The sequence below is a fragment of the Mustela erminea genome, chromosome 1 (assembly GCF_009829155.1).
Source record: "Mustela erminea isolate mMusErm1 chromosome 1, mMusErm1.Pri, whole genome shotgun sequence".
NCBI lineage: Eukaryota > Metazoa > Chordata > Mammalia > Carnivora > Mustelidae > Mustela > Mustela erminea.
The window spans coordinates 104,103,389-104,119,175 of record NC_045614.1 but is presented as its reverse complement, the minus strand read 5'-3'; the positions used below and the strand labels follow the sequence as shown (position 1 = coordinate 104,119,175).

The following is a 15,787-nucleotide window of genomic DNA, read 5'->3' as shown; positions in this document are numbered from 1 at the left end:
AACAGCAAAGAAATAGAGTTTTTGTTTATGAACCCAGTTATTTTTGTGTAATCTCTAGGTGTAGACCCAATGTGAGGGCTCAAACGCACAACAATAAGAGTCGCAAGCTTTTCTGACTGAGCCAGCCAGATGTACCATCTTACTTTTAAAGCATAGGATATTAAAAACACCAACAACAAAAATACAAACACATAGGGGACTGACACACGGAATCTGTGTACCAGGCTCTAGTACTCTTTCTGCTACCTGTACACTTTGATTTTAATCTAGAAACAAGACTATAAAAGTTGCTATGAAAAATCCAAATAAACTTAGCTCATGCTTTTTTACATTTGTACAAGTACAGCAGAATGCCTTTAACTCTGCACAATTAAAAACAAGTGAAAATGTTTAAGTGAAAATACTTCATAGTCATCAGTACTTACTTCTTAGCTAAGATATCTGGGGTCAAGGCTTCATTGGTTTCTGAATCACTCAGTGCATCTTCATCATCACCTACCATACTAGAATGAAAAGCACATTATAATTAATACTTAAACCATAATTTTTCAAGCAGCAAAATAACGTAGAAAACCATAATTCTATTAAGTTATAGTATCAACATATTTATAGCTCTGTTGTTCTGAGGTTTAATTTTATTTTTTAAAAGATTTTATTTATTTGACACAGAGAGCGCAAGCAGAGGGAGAAGCAGAGGGAGAGGGAGAAGCAGGCTCCTTTTTGAGCAGAAAGCCTGATACAGGGCTTGATCCCAGGACCCCGGGATCCTGACCTGAGCCAAAGGCAGATGCTTAACCAACTGAGCCATCCAAGTACCCAGAGGCTTAATTTCAAATTGTTTCTATTCCATGCAAGTTTTTGAAAATACAGCACCAATCAAGAAAACCCTCCAAATGACTTTAAAAAAACACTACTGTGACCATGAAAATAAATATTAAGAACTTGTATCATTTGTAAAAAATTTAGAAACTTCAATTATTCCATCCAGTGAGAGGGAACAAATATGTAGGAAAACAAAAACAAAACCAAAACCACTGTCTGGTTTTAGAAGAAGACAGAAACAAATGATCCATGCAGACATAAGGCTAGGTAAAATACCATAATTAGATCCTAAAGATCTAATTATTTCCATTTCCAGGGCATTTAAAAGCTATTAGCTTTCTTCAATCTATCCTCTAATATAAAAATTTCTCCCCACTTAATTGCAAACATGAGCATATTTAATTCTGAGGCCACTGAAAGGTATATAAAAGCAGAAGTCACCTATATTAAAAAAAAAATACTGATTTATATCCTTCCTGGTTAGTTGAAGAAACAAGTTAAAAAAGTGCTCTAGTTTTGATGATGCATTTTTTCCATGGGAGGTTATCAATTTGTAGAACTCTTATAGACAACTCTATATTATAACATTTATGGGCAAATTATATTTATGTGTGTGTATATACATACACATGTATATATAAAAGCATTAATAACTTCTGTATATTAACAGTGTGAAATTCTTAGATAGTATAACACGATCTTTCTATAAAAAGCATCCTCTTCTACTAAACAAAATTCTTTAAAAAAAGGGCCATGAAAGAAACTGGTAAAATTGAGCACTAAATTGATAAAAGCTGAGTACATGTACCTGTACATACATAAAGCTTCAATTACTTAGGAACCAAATAACTTTGGAAACTCCCAGAGGAAGGATATGGGTAAGGTAAAGGGGAAAAAAAAGTACCAGATAAATACCATTCACATTAAGATAAACAATCTAAAAATAATGCCTACAACTTTTTCAGTTATGTTCAATTTTGATTCTTGTCAGATAGGTATTTCCAACCAAAAGATAAGGAAGGAATGTCTATCTACCACCATTACTGAAAAGGAAAAAAAGCCCTGACTGTGGCTTCTGGCACAATAAAAGGTTTAAGGTATGTTTTAAAATATATCCTTGGGGGGCCTGGGTGGCTCAGTCGTTAAGCGTCTGCCTTTAGCTCAGGTCATGGTCCTGGCGTCCTGGGATCGAGCCCCACACTGGGCTGCTTGCTCTGCGGGAAGCCTGCTTCTCCCTCTCTCACTACCACTGCTTGTGTTCCCTCTTTTGCTGTGCCTGTCTGACAAATAAATAAGTTTTTTTAAAAAAGTAAAAACAACAACAACAACAAAAACCATTCTTGTAATTAGGAGAAAAATAAGGGTATAAGCTTTTCATAAATCTTATTTCCATTTCTTCCCTCAAGCCTTATTAGTGTTCCGAGTTTTGGCACCTGTACCTATTTCATTATTTCTACCTTTGTCAAAATCTTCATACTTATCCTTGTTTTTACTGTTTTTGCTATCAACAAGGTGTAAATTATCTCAACTTACTTTCCAAAGTTTTTATTTACTGATTTGAAATACAGACTTCCTTAAGTCTATTTTAACAGTAACTCCTGGATTTATGTTACCTTCCTTCATAGACCAAATATTTCATTCCTGGAAATCTTTTTCAATACAAATTAAGGCACAGTCTGAATTAGGTATTTCTATTATTTAGAATCTCTATCTTCTCATAATGCTTCCTGGTACATTATTTTTGTCTTCATACTAATTATTGCCACACACTATAATTTTATAATTCATTTAAAATATTTTAGAAGGCAAAAGCTGCCAATAATCACAATGTAATTATCTGAACTATAATATTACATAAGTTTAAAAATAAGGACATGTAACAATAGTAATGACCACTTGTCTTTGAATGGGTTTAAAAAAGCTGAAGTCGGGGCGCCTGGGTGGCTCAGTGGGTTAAGCCGCTGCCTTCGGCTCAGGTCATGATCTCAGGGTCCTGGGATCGAGTCCCGCATCGGGCTCTCTGCTCAGCAGGGAGCCTGCTTCCCTCTCTCTCTCTCTGCCTGCCTCTCCGTCTACTTGTGATTTCTCTCTGTCAAATAAATAAATAAAATCTTTAAAAAAAAAAAAAAAAAAAAAAAAGCTGAAGTCATCCCTTTCTGCAAAGATTGAATAAGCTCCCAGTTTCTACTTAGAAAGGAAATAAGCCCAACCCTCATCTTCCTTTTTATAAATAGATTATTTTAAGGAAGGCAAAAGTCATTAATCTGTGTGTATCATTAGTGGCTACGGATCACTGAGTTACAGCAAATAAACAGTTACTACAATTATAATGTACAAAATGGATTCTTGGGGCACCTGGGTGGCTCAGTGGGTTAAGCCTCTGCCTTCAGGTCAGGTCATGATCCTGGGTCCTAGGATCGAGCCCTGCATCGGGCTCTCTGCTCAGCGGGGAGCCTGCTTCCCTTCCTCTCTCTCTGCCTGCCTCTCTGCCTACTTGTGATCTCGATCTGTCAAAAAAATAAATAAAATCTTAAAAAAAAATGGACTCTCAATTTTTCCTTAAGGGGAGGTGGGGAGGGGCAGAGTGAGGAAGAGACTCTTAAGCAGGTTCCATGCCCAGTGTGGAGCCTGATCTCATGACCCTGAGATCACGACCTGAGCCTAAATCAAGAGATGCTTAACCAACAGAGCTACCCAGGTACCCCTAGATCCCCAAGTTTTTAAAGTTACTTGTTACTGGAACGCCTGGGTTGCTCAGTGGTTAAGGATTTGCCTTTGGCACTGATCACGATCCCAGGGATCGGAGATCGAGTTCTGCATCAGGCTCCTGGCTCAGCGAGGAGTCTGCTTCTCCCTCTGCCTGCTGCTCCCCCTGCTTGTGTGTATGCATGCTCGCTCGCTCTCTCTCTCTCTCTCACAAATAAATAAAATCTTTAAAAAAATAAAATAAAGTGATATATTACTTATACTATTATATACAAATATGCAGTTGGGTTATTGACTTGTGCTCTAATAACTACTATAAAATCAAACAGATACTTAAATCAGCTGTTATCCAGAAGCTCATATAGAATGCAAAAAGGAAGTAAAAAAGGAACGAATCAACAAAACATTACCTATGGTAAGGAGTGCTAGGTTCATCTATTTTCATCAAACCATAGTCTTTGTCTGCTGGATGATATGTCGCCAGGATGTTCATTTCATCCCACTTCTGGGATTTTTTACTAAAATTAAAAAGAAAAAAGAATTTCCTCAGTGAAGTAAAAGATAAAAAAGTTACACATCTAAAATTGACAAACATCCAAATCCCACGTTTCAACTTCTATCTGACTGCCAGCTTCTATTTTTACATATACTTTCTTGGAATAGAAACTAATGTAGGGTAAAAACCATAAGTAATTACAATAAAATAAATATTTTATAGTATACTTAGTGCCCACATATTAAAAACACACTATTCAGAATCTTCATCAGATACTCAAGACACTATATTATGACACGCTTAGTCTTCATCTGGCCTTTACAAGTAATAATAGCAAAAAACTGAAATGTACACATTGTATAAACTCAGCAGTTGAGGATTTTTCACCTATTATATGTCGTTAACAGTTTAATAAAAACAATGAAATTTTCCAGACCCCTGGCTTGGGGCACTGACTATTAAAATGAGAGGATCCTGAGGCTGCTGGGTCCCCTTTCTGAGGGCACGAGTATCCTTTCCTCTGGCACCAGGACCCCATTTTGGTACACCAGGCTATCTGGGCCCTCACACTTCACTACGTTGTATTCCTCAGTTCCTCAGAGGGTGAAGCCTTCCACTCTCTGTCTGTCACAACTCTGGGCTCTCTCTTGCACTCAAACTGAGATGCCAGCCCTTCCCAGGAATGGGGGCCAGGGGAAGAGGGAGAGCTAGGGAAAGAGAACCTGGGGTTTGTTCCAGGGTTTTGGGATTAAGTTCTTCATTAAGAAAGAATCTGGGAATACAAAGGTGTTGGGGGGGGCAGGGAATTTGGGGGGAATTAGTTGGAGGGAAGGAGAAGTTCAAGTATACTCCTGTTTTTAATCCCATTACTCATCACTCATTACTCATCATTTATTGTTAAATAAAGTAGCCTGGGACATACAAAAAAATAAATTAAAATTAAAAAAAAAAATGAATACCTCCTTGGCCTAATTTTTTCAGAGATATCCAAAACAATCAAAAGAATTAAAACATAAAAACTACAGAGAATACCTCACTAAACTTAAATACCATTAATATTTAGGTTGCAAAAACATAATAGTTAAGCTCTTTTTTTTACCTAGAAAAATAAGAGTTTGCTAAGAAATGGTATATTCAGGATACCTGAGATAAATCTACTTAAGAAATAAAAATAGGGGTGCCTGGGTGGCTCAGTGGATTAAGCCGCTGCCTTCGGCTCAGGTCATGATCTCAGTGTCCTGGGATCGAGCCCCACATCGGGCTCTTTGCTCAGCGGGAGCCTGCTTCTCTCTCTCTCTCTGCCTGACTCTCCGCCTACTTGTGATCTCTCTCTCTGTCAAGTAAATAAATAAAATCTTTAAAAAAAAAAAAAAAAAAAAGAAATAAAAATAACTGTTTTATGAACATCTGTATTAATATCTAGCCAACAAAATATTTAAGGTGCTAAATAATTAGTTGACTTAATTACAAACTCTTTGGATCTACTCATTATATAAAGGACATCAAAGACCTCTCTGCCACCCAACAATATTTTGTTACATATACAATTTGTGCCTTGGTTATATACTGGAAAATAAAACTACTATAAAATCAAATGTAGATTTTACACAGATTCAAATCTTTTCTGTACTTGCACACGTTGGTGAGATTTTAGCATAGATATTTTTAATTTTCCTAAATCTACCAACACCCATATTCTGAAATGTTCTTAAAAAATGATACACTCAAACTTTAATATCATATTCCCTTTACCATGCCCTGAGTCACCTTAAAATTATACATGCCAGCTCATGGCAGGTGAGCCTGACTTTTATGTTCTCTTGTTTTCTTCTCCAAAGCACCCAGTATCCCTATTTCAGACAAAGCACTTTTTTCTTCTTAATTTAGTGTAGTAAAATGTGTACACCATAAAATTCACCATTTTAAACATTTCTAAGTGTATAGTAGTTGTGCAGCATTAAGTATAATCACATTGTTGTGAAACCCCCAACAACCACCATCTTCAGGACTTTTTCATCTTCCCCAACTGAAACTCTACCCAGTGAACACTAACTCCCCATCCTCTCCTCTCCCAGCCCCAGGCAACCACCATTCCATTTTGTCTCTATGAATTTAACTACTCTGGGTACCTCATATAAATAGACTCATACAATATTTGTTCTTTTGTGACTGGCTTATTTCACTTAATGTCTTCAAAGCTCATCTTTGTGGTGGCATGTATCAGATTTTTCTCCCTTTTTTGGCACGTGCACCTGAATGTTTATAGCAGCAATGTCCACAACAGCCAAACTCTGGAAAGAACCTAGACGTCCACCAACAGATGAATGGATAAAGAAGATGTAGTATATATAAACAATGGAATACTATGCAGCCATCAAAAGAAATGAAATCTTGCCTTTTGCAACAACGTGGATGGAACCAGAGGGTATTATGCTGAGTGAAATAAGTCAATCAGAGAAAGACAATTATCTTATGATCTCCCCGATAGGAAGAATTTGAGAGGCAATGTGGGGAGTTTGAGGGGTAGGGAAGGAAAAAATGAAACAAGATGGGGTCAGGAGGGAGACAAAGTATAAGAGATCTTAATTTCACAAACCAAACTGAGGGTTGCCGGGGGGAGGGGGCGAGAGAGAGGGGGATTACGTTATGGACACTGGGGAGGGTATGTGCTACAGTGAGTGCTGTGAAGTATATAAACCTGGCGATTCACAGACCTGTACCCCTGGGGCTAATAATACATTATATGTTAATAAAAAATTAAAAATTAAAAAAAATTTTCTCCCTTTTTAAAGCTGATTAATGTTCCACTACAGACTACTTCCACTACAACTTCAAGTTGCTTATCCTTTGTTTTATCAAGAGGCAAAGGTTGGTCCAGATATACTGCACTTTTCTTTTTTAAATTCAGCATGGAATGTATCTGAACTTTGAACTGACAAACTTAAATCTCACTAATATTAAAAACACATGAGTGAACTAAACTAGAAAAATAGAACCTGCTTTATAATATTGATTTCTTCATATGTCTAGCTGCTATCTGAGTAGTACATAATTGGTCTTATGGCAGAAAAACAAACAAACGAACCCCACTAGCACCGATGTTTAACGTTCAAGTTCCAGTTACCTTTCACTAGTCCTCCAACTACAGGCAAGTCCAACAAACACCCTCTTTGGGGCTACATTTACTCTACATGGAAACTGTAACAAAATGGGAGTTTTATTAACAGTCTTTCTTTTAATATAAGTTGTTGAGAGAATCAACTGAAATAATGTCTGTGACATCAAATTATAAAAGTACCACACAAACATAAAGGGTTTTTATGACTTTAAAATCTCCAGTCTGGGGGAACCTGGGTGGCTCAGTCGGTTAAGCGGCTGCTTTTAGCTCAGGTCCTGATCCCATGTCCTGGGATCGAGCCCCACCTCCGGCTCCCTGCTCAGGGAACAGCCTGCTTTTCCCTCTCCCTCTGCCTGCTGCTCTGCCTACTTATGGTCTCTCTCCATCTAATAAATAAATAAAATCTTGAAAAAAAAAAAAAAAACCACTACTGTTCGGGGTTAAAAATCCAGGTGCCATATCTCACTTAGAACTGTAGAAAATGGGTTGAGGAGGTTATTCTGAAGAAATGTTTAAAACTGCTTTTGAACTGGATCCCTTTCACCTTGCCTTGCCAAGACTCAACATTTACGACTCTGAAAAACTTCTATGTGCCACAGAATAAATTTTTCTAAAAAGCAATCAGTTTTGTATTCGACTAAGTACACAGTTTCAGATATTTTGTTAAAATAGGTCCTATCTACAAATTACTCTGAATTTAGAAAGTAAATGCCTAGGTTTACTCATGCTACATAAAGAAAATAATCACAGTGAAGAGATTTATTTCTAAAGATTCTAGATAGCAAACATGATCAAGCAGCTCTGATTAGAAGAATCATGAAAGAAACATACACAAGCTTTAAGGGAATTAGATAAAGTTTGTGAAGAAAGCAATCCAATTAATAAGCAAAGGGAGTCTCAGGATACCGTAACTAAATGTTCCCTCCTGAGAGAACAAATGCCTCTGAAGTGACAGCTGAGGTTAAATGCCAGGCAGAAACAAAATCACAGGTGAAATTTCATAAAACCTGTATTAACAGGTAGTCCTATTAAGATTTCCTATTAAAGATACTGTAAAAGAAAGCACATCTCTACATAAAGTTTAAAAGCTGGCAAAACTAAACTGTGTTGGAATGTATACTTACATGATTACCATAGAAGTCTGAAAAGTGGTTACGTTGGTAGCCAGGGGAGGAAAGAGTGTGATTGGAAAGGACAGGGGACATTCCTGAGGTGATGGAAACATTCTTTTTCTTGACCAGGATGGCGGTTAAGGGGTGTTTTATAATATATATAATAATTTTATAATATAAATATAACCTTTTATAATTTTGTGATTTCTTAAACTTTAAAATTACATTCAATACAACTTTCCATATTTGTATTACATTAAACAAAATATTTTAAAATAAATACATATTAATGACCTTGTTAGGTACCTCCTAACTTCAAAGTAAAATAAGTTATTTCTTAAATGATGTTAACAATATCAAATTAAAAACGGCAACTTATCATCTTTACTGCTTAAGAATGACAGACCGTTAGAGGAGTTTAAAAGGCTTCTCCAATGGGTGGAAACCCAAACACCCTATAGACCTATTTGGTGGGATAACAGGGGGTGGAAAAAAAAGAGAGAACTGTGCGATAAAGCAGAAATAATGTTCACTTAAAAATGAAGGATAAAATTTAATAATGATAATCCCAGCACCCTAACCCACTAACAGTTTTGATTTCTGCAAATTCCATTACCATATAAAATAATATATATTACATAAAAGTATATAAACAATCAGTATATATAAGAATACTTATACTGTGTACATACATATATAAAACAGTAGATACAGTACATAAAAATACATATACTGATATGGAAGCATTAGTATATATATTTTATTTATAAAGCAGTAGATACCATATACAAAAAATACATCTACTGATATGGAAGTTATTAGTATATATATTTTATTATAATAAGCCACTTGTATTTTCTAGTCTTTAGGGTTTTTTTAATACTTATTAAATATTTATTTATTTGGCAGACAGCAATCACAAGAAGGCAGAAAGGCAGGCAGGGAGTGGGGGGGGGGAGCAGGCTCCCTGCTGAGCAGCGAGCCCGATGTGGGGCTTGATCCCAGGACCCTGAGATCACCACCTGAGCTGAAGGCAGAGGCTTAGCCCACTGAGCCAAACAGGTGCTCCTAGTCTCAATACTCAATAATAACTATTCGCCCAATGTTAGATATTTATACTGAAACCAAGTTTTTCCTATTTAGAATAAAGCAGAAATGAACACACTTGTGCATATTCTGTTCAATGATATTTTTAGGATAACTTGCTAGGATAGGCTTATCTGGGTTAAAATGCAACGGCTTTATAGTTCACTCCAGGTTGCAGTATAGTTTCAAAAGAGAAATCAAGGGGCGCCTGGGTGGCTCAGTGGGTTAAAGCCTCTGCCTTCGGCTCAGGTGCTGGGAATGAGCCCCGCATCAGGCTCTCTACTCGGCAGGGAGCCTGCTTCCCCCTTTCTCTCTCTGTCTGCCTCTCTGCCTACCTGTGATCTCTGTCAAATAAATAAAAATCTTAAAAAAAGAGAGAGAAAGAGATCAATATGTAATGTCCCCAGTAATTACCAAAACTTTGCCAAGATTGGTTATTTATGTATGTGTTATCTCCACCTGAGCAGTAGGAATCATTACTTAAAAGCTATTTTATGGGGAAAAAAAAAAAAAAAAGCTATTTTATGGGGACGCCTGGGTGGCTCAGTTGGTTAAGCAGCTGCCTTCGGCTCAGGTCATGATCCCAGCGTCCTGGGATCGAGTCCCACATCGGGCTCCTTGCTCAGCAGGGAGCCTGCTTCTCCCTCAGCCTGTCTGCCATTCTGTCTGCCTGTGCTCGCTCTCTCTCCCTCTCTCTCTGAAGAATAAATAAAATCTTAAAAAATAAATAAATAAATAAATAAAAAGCTATTTTATGTTTCTTTGCTCATTACCTTATAAATGCAACATTTTACTTTCCTTTTATGAATTATGTTTATATCCTTTGGCTTTCTATTGGAAACCTCTTATAAATCTAAGTTTTTTACATTTAAATATGAGCAAGTTCTTGTACATCTATATATATATAGACTTACAATGATGTAGAAAAACATAAAGAACTCAAATTTAAATGTAAAGATTTAAACCATGTTATGTATATATAAACAAAAGATACACACAAGGTATAAAACACATATCTATAACATTATATGTAACCCAAATTCTTCCTGGTTTGTCTGTCTTTTAGTTTACTTTCCACTATCAAAAGAACTAAAGTTTTATTTATTCAAAGCTTTACTCCACTTCCTCAACACAATATTAAGAACAAAAGAAATTCTTAGAATTTTTTGGCTCCAAAGAAGAGAACAGTATCTTGCAAAAACATCGATTTAAATAGGGCATAAAAAAATAGGTTACAAAGCACTCTGGAAAACAGCATGGAGGTTCCTCAAAATGTTGAAAATAGAACTACCCTATGACCCAGCAATTGCACTACTGGGTATTTACCCTAAAGATATAAACGTAGTGATCTGAAGGGGCACGTGCACCCGAATGTTTATAGCAGCAATGTCTACAATAGCCAAACTATGGAAAGAACCTAGATGTCCATCAACAGATGAATGGATAAAGAAGAAGTGGTATATATATACAATGGAATACTATGCAGCCATCATAAGAAATGAAATCTTGCCATTTGCGACAACGTGGATGGAACTAGAGAGTATCATGCTTAGCGAAATAAGTCAATTGGAGAAAGACAATTATCATATGATCTCCCTGATATGAGGAAGTGGAGATGCAACATGGGGAGTTAAGGGGGTAGGAGAAGAATAAATGAAACAAGATGGAGTCGGGAGGGAGACAAAGTATAAGAGACTCAATCTCACAAAACAAACTGAGGGTTGCTCAGGGGAGGGGGGTTGGGAGAAAGGGGGTGGGGTTATGGACATTGGGGAGGGTATGTGCTATGGTGAGTACTGTGAAGTGTGTAAACCTGGCGATTCACAGACCTACCCCTGGGGATAAAAATATATTATGTTTATAAAAAATTTTAAAAAAATTAAAAATTTAAAAAAAAAAAAAGGTTACAAAGCATACCGGGAATTCTTAGGTGGAAAGCAGTGAAGTAGAAGGAACTGAGGCACCTGGGTGGCTCACTGGGTTAAAGCCTCTGCCTTCGGCTCAGATCAGGATCTCAAGGTCCTGGGATCGAGCCCCACATTGGGCTCTCTGCTCAGCAGGGAGCCTGCTTCCCCCCCCCTCTCTGCCTGCCTCTCTGCCTACTTGTGATCTCTGTTTGTCAAATAAATTAATTAAATCTTTAAAAAAAAAAAAAAAAAGAAGGAACTGTCAGCAAAGACACTAAATATGGAAATTAGGATCTCCAAAGTTTTGGCAGAATTAACATTTGTTATGGAGTAATAAAATCCAAAAAGCAAAAGTGAGTTTAATTCCAAGCTGTCTGTATTACCTTCTAATAGTTCATTATCTCTATCTAAAAAAAATATGGGCATCACCACTTACATTGCAATCTGCTGGGAGGATGAAAGCACCCCCTGGTTTCATTTTACCCCTCACCTCTTGGAAGATTGGTTTTCATGCAGCCTAAATCTGGTCCAGAAAAAGTCACCCCTTCTCACTTTCACTTTGATAGCTCATTTGATACTGCCTCAAAGACCTACCCATACATCTCGTTGCTTGTGATTTGCTCATTTGGTAAGTTTTAGCCACGTTTGGAGTAAGAAGCGGAGCCTCAAGGTATTAAACTTTAATTGCACACTTCAAGAAATGGCTCTTTCTTTAAATAAAGATTCAACTTACATAGGTTGACAACGTACAAGACTATGAAGCTAGACACAATTACCAATTAAAGTAAGAGCTGACAATAAAAGCAATCAGTAATCAAAAAGTCACTTTCATAAAACTTGACTCAGTGAGGCTTTATAGTCCGTGTCCCTTTACAGGCAGAAAAAGATAAAGCTGAAGCATGTTTATATAAAATTATATTAAAGGAAATTAATTCAAGCACAATGTTTTTAAGCAGAATTTTCCTACACTATCTAAGAGTACTACTGAATGGAACACAGCAACTTCAAAGTGTATTGTATAGAACGATCTACTGAGATGTGGAAAAATTAGATTCCTATAGTTCATTTCTATTTGAATAAGACTAACATTTGAGGATGAGATACTGAGCTAAACTAACTTTACATTTATTAACCAATTTATTTTATTTATTTAATTTTTGTAAAAGCAGGGGTGGGGGTTAGAGGGAGAGGGACAAACAGCTCCATCTCAGGACCCATGGATCACGACCTGAGCCCAAGGCAGACACTTAACAGACTGAGCCACCCAGACGCCCCTTATTAACTCATTTAATATAATTAAACAACACATGGATACAATGAATAAGTCACAGGAAGTCACAGAGCTAGTAAGTGGTAGACAAGACCCAAACTCAGGCAATCTAGCCCCAGATTAATCACTAACCTGTAATACTTCTCATAACGTAAGTTTTAGTAACATTTATTTTTACCAATTCAAAATGCATTCTCATTTTAATCTCTCTGAAAACAATTTATCTTAAAATGAATTTTATAATTGACGGCATTTTCTTCTTTTTTGGTGGTACATAAAATCATGGGTACTTCTTAGAATCAATGGTTTCTTGTTTTTGATGAAATGCACATTAGCTACTCACTAGATCTGTTCAGACCTTTACAAGTGGTACTCTATATTCAAGGTATCCTGACAGAATGAGAACTTCAAAATCATAGGAGACAACAGTGATGTTCTAACTAGTTGAATAGTGTAATACCATATATTGAGATTTATTTTTGCCCGATAGTTTGGATCTACAGATTCTATCCAGTTGTAACCGAACTAACCCTCAAAAAATTGGTATCTGACAAGTGGTAACTGAAGAAACAATTCATTGAAGATAACAGTATCAACGCAAAGCATAAAGTAAGTAAGATAGTAAGAGAACTGAGACAAAAAGAAAAGTCTGACTGTATAAAAAAAATTCTAGGGCAGCACCTGGGTGGCTCAGTGGGTTAAAGTCTCTGCCTTCGGCTCAGGTCATGATCTCGGGGTCCTGGGATCAAGCCCCGCATCGGGCTCTCTGCTCAGCAGAGAGCAGGCAGGGGGCCTGCTTCTCTTCCTCTCTTTCTGCCTGCCTCTCTGCCTACTTGTGATCTCTCTGTCAAATAAATAAATAAAATATTTTTTAAAAAAATTCTAAGACTATTTGAAATTTGGCATTATACGAATCTCTTTAAGTGTATACTGAGCCTTGAAATATTATCTAATGATAGTAATATATGAGATAAATCACAAAGATATCTGAAGCATATCTGAATTTTTTCCTACTAAAAAATAGACCCTTGAAGTAAGACAACTCAACTTCTTTTTTTTTTTTTTTAAAGATCTTATTTATTTATTTGACAGAGAGAGACCACAAGTAGGCAGAGAGGCAGGCAGAGAGAGAGAGGAGGAAGCAGGCTCCTTGCTGAGCAGAGAGCCCGATGCGGGACTCGATCCCAGGACCCTGAGATCATGACCTGAGCCGAAGGCAGCGGCTTAGCCCACTGAGCCACCCAGGCGCCCACCAACTTCTGTTTTTCTTAAAAGAAAAAAAGTCCCTTGGTAAAATCTCTTCATGTTAAATAAAATATTACATTAAGATATCCTCACAACTTATGAGGAGGCGGTGATGTGGTGTACAGAAAAGGAAACTACCACTGCATTTAACTTGATAAAGGCACCAATAAAAGGTAAGTTATTTGCAGATTGTCTATTTACAAATTTGCCCACTTGATAAAATTCATTTGTAACTCTACAATCTTACGTGAGAGAGGCGCATTCTCTGTCTCTTGCAGACATGCACAGAACAGGGACAATTCTGAGATGCTCCATGCACATCTTCCCAGCTGTTAAAGAAGGTGATTGACACCTTAAATTGTTGTTTCAGCTCTCAAACTGTAAATAAGTGTCTCTTTTGTGTCCATTGAGTAACAGTGTTTTTTACTTTTTTGTACTTTTGTTGAATCCATTGTTTTAAATGGCTCCCAAGTGTAGTATTCAAGTGCTGCTGAGTTTTTGAAACACAAGAAGGAAACTTGCAGGAACCTAACTGTATTTCCCCTAGAAGCAATGGTTCACTATTCACTAGCTGAGAATTTGTGATGATTATAAAGAACAGAACTACCTAAAATAAAAAGAATTGACTTAGATCCCGGGTCATTTTCATATTAATATGAAATTCTGTTGCCTTATATTCTGTTCCAACTTTTAAAGTTAAACCATTACACTACACTTACCAGTTTCTGGATTTTAAGTCTATTAATAAAGGGTATTAAATGAAATAATTATTTTCAGTACTTTTTATAGCAAAAGGGGAATACTGGTTATAATTAAATGACAAACATTACAAAGAGAGCTCAACTATACTTTTATTGTTTCTGTTCAAAGAGGCACTTGTAAAGTTGCTAATAATGTTTGCATAAGCTGTGACATAAATAATGCATATTATATTACCAACAGAATTTGCTTTGCTTTACAGTCATATAAAACTAATAATGAAAAAGTCCATCTCCTTTTACTACTTGTTTACTTGTTTACTATAAACATCATGAACCTCAATGAATTAGAGCTTTAGTTTCCTTTAAAGACTTAAGTGCTGTCTAACCCTCTAGACAAGTCAATCAAAATCATCCATCTTGGAACCTAGTAAACGGCCCCTTTTAAATCAATCTGTTCTGCTAGCAGCCTAGGATTAGTAGCTTTCAAGACAGATACCTGGAAGTAAACCCCAGCCAATTACAGAAAGAGGCTGAAAGACTAAGACCACAGGAAACTATGGCAGATCCAAACTGAGAATAAGCAGAAGATAAGGAAGCAGAGAAAGATAGGGGAGAACAATAAGCCACTTGGTAGCCAAACAAAGAGAAGCTAACACTAAGAATAACTAAGTAACATAAATGCCAGTGAGAAAGATACTCTTGCTGTTGAATACCCTGAAACTGCATAAGAGCTCTCTACAATTTGTTTTGTCTGCCTTAGTCTTCCTGCTATAGCTATGTTCCAGTGAGATTCTGTTTTCTTAATTCAGTAACCTAAAACCATCATTCCCCACCAATTCCCATTTGAAGCAGCTTACCCAAAATAGAGGTTGGAAAATTTCCTGTTAGAGAATATAAGTCAAGCATCCAAAAGACAGTGGGAGTGTAGGAGTTGTGAGACAAATTAAGGTCCTTTCCAATCCCAAAAGGCCATGATTCTAAGCTGTCATTCTACTTTAATGTTTTCTTCAAGGTAACATTTTCTTCAAGGTAAGTTTCTATAAATTTACCACTACTAAGTAGTAGTAGTTCCTTTCATAGTCCTAAACTGGTTATTTAAACAGGTATGCTCCAGTTGTAATATTCCAAGTTTTTACATATGTCCCCATTTTAGTTTTTACTTTACCGATTTCAACGATAACTTCTCTTAAGCCTTCTTTCTGGAATATAGAGTCTTTATATTTTTAGTATCTTGTAACACCCAAGACCCCTAGCACTTCTAATCCAGTGGTATATTTTACACTATGTGTATGGTACTATTTTCTCTTAGTTGAGCACTGCACCT

General features: G+C 36.6%; 1 protein-coding gene across 1 annotated transcript in view; it reads right to left on the bottom strand.

The window, feature by feature from the left end:
- PPP1R2 (protein phosphatase 1 regulatory inhibitor subunit 2) overlaps positions 1-15,787 on the bottom strand; it is a 28,949-nt gene that overhangs the window by 11,757 nt on the left and 1,405 nt on the right. Inside the window, exons 2-3 of the mRNA XM_032337248.1 lie at positions 3,939-4,046; positions 426-503 (exon numbers count right to left, since the gene is read on the bottom strand). Coding sequence (XP_032193139.1) covers positions 426-503; positions 3,939-4,046 — 186 coding nt within the window. The remainder of the gene's footprint in view (positions 1-425; positions 504-3,938; positions 4,047-15,787) is intronic.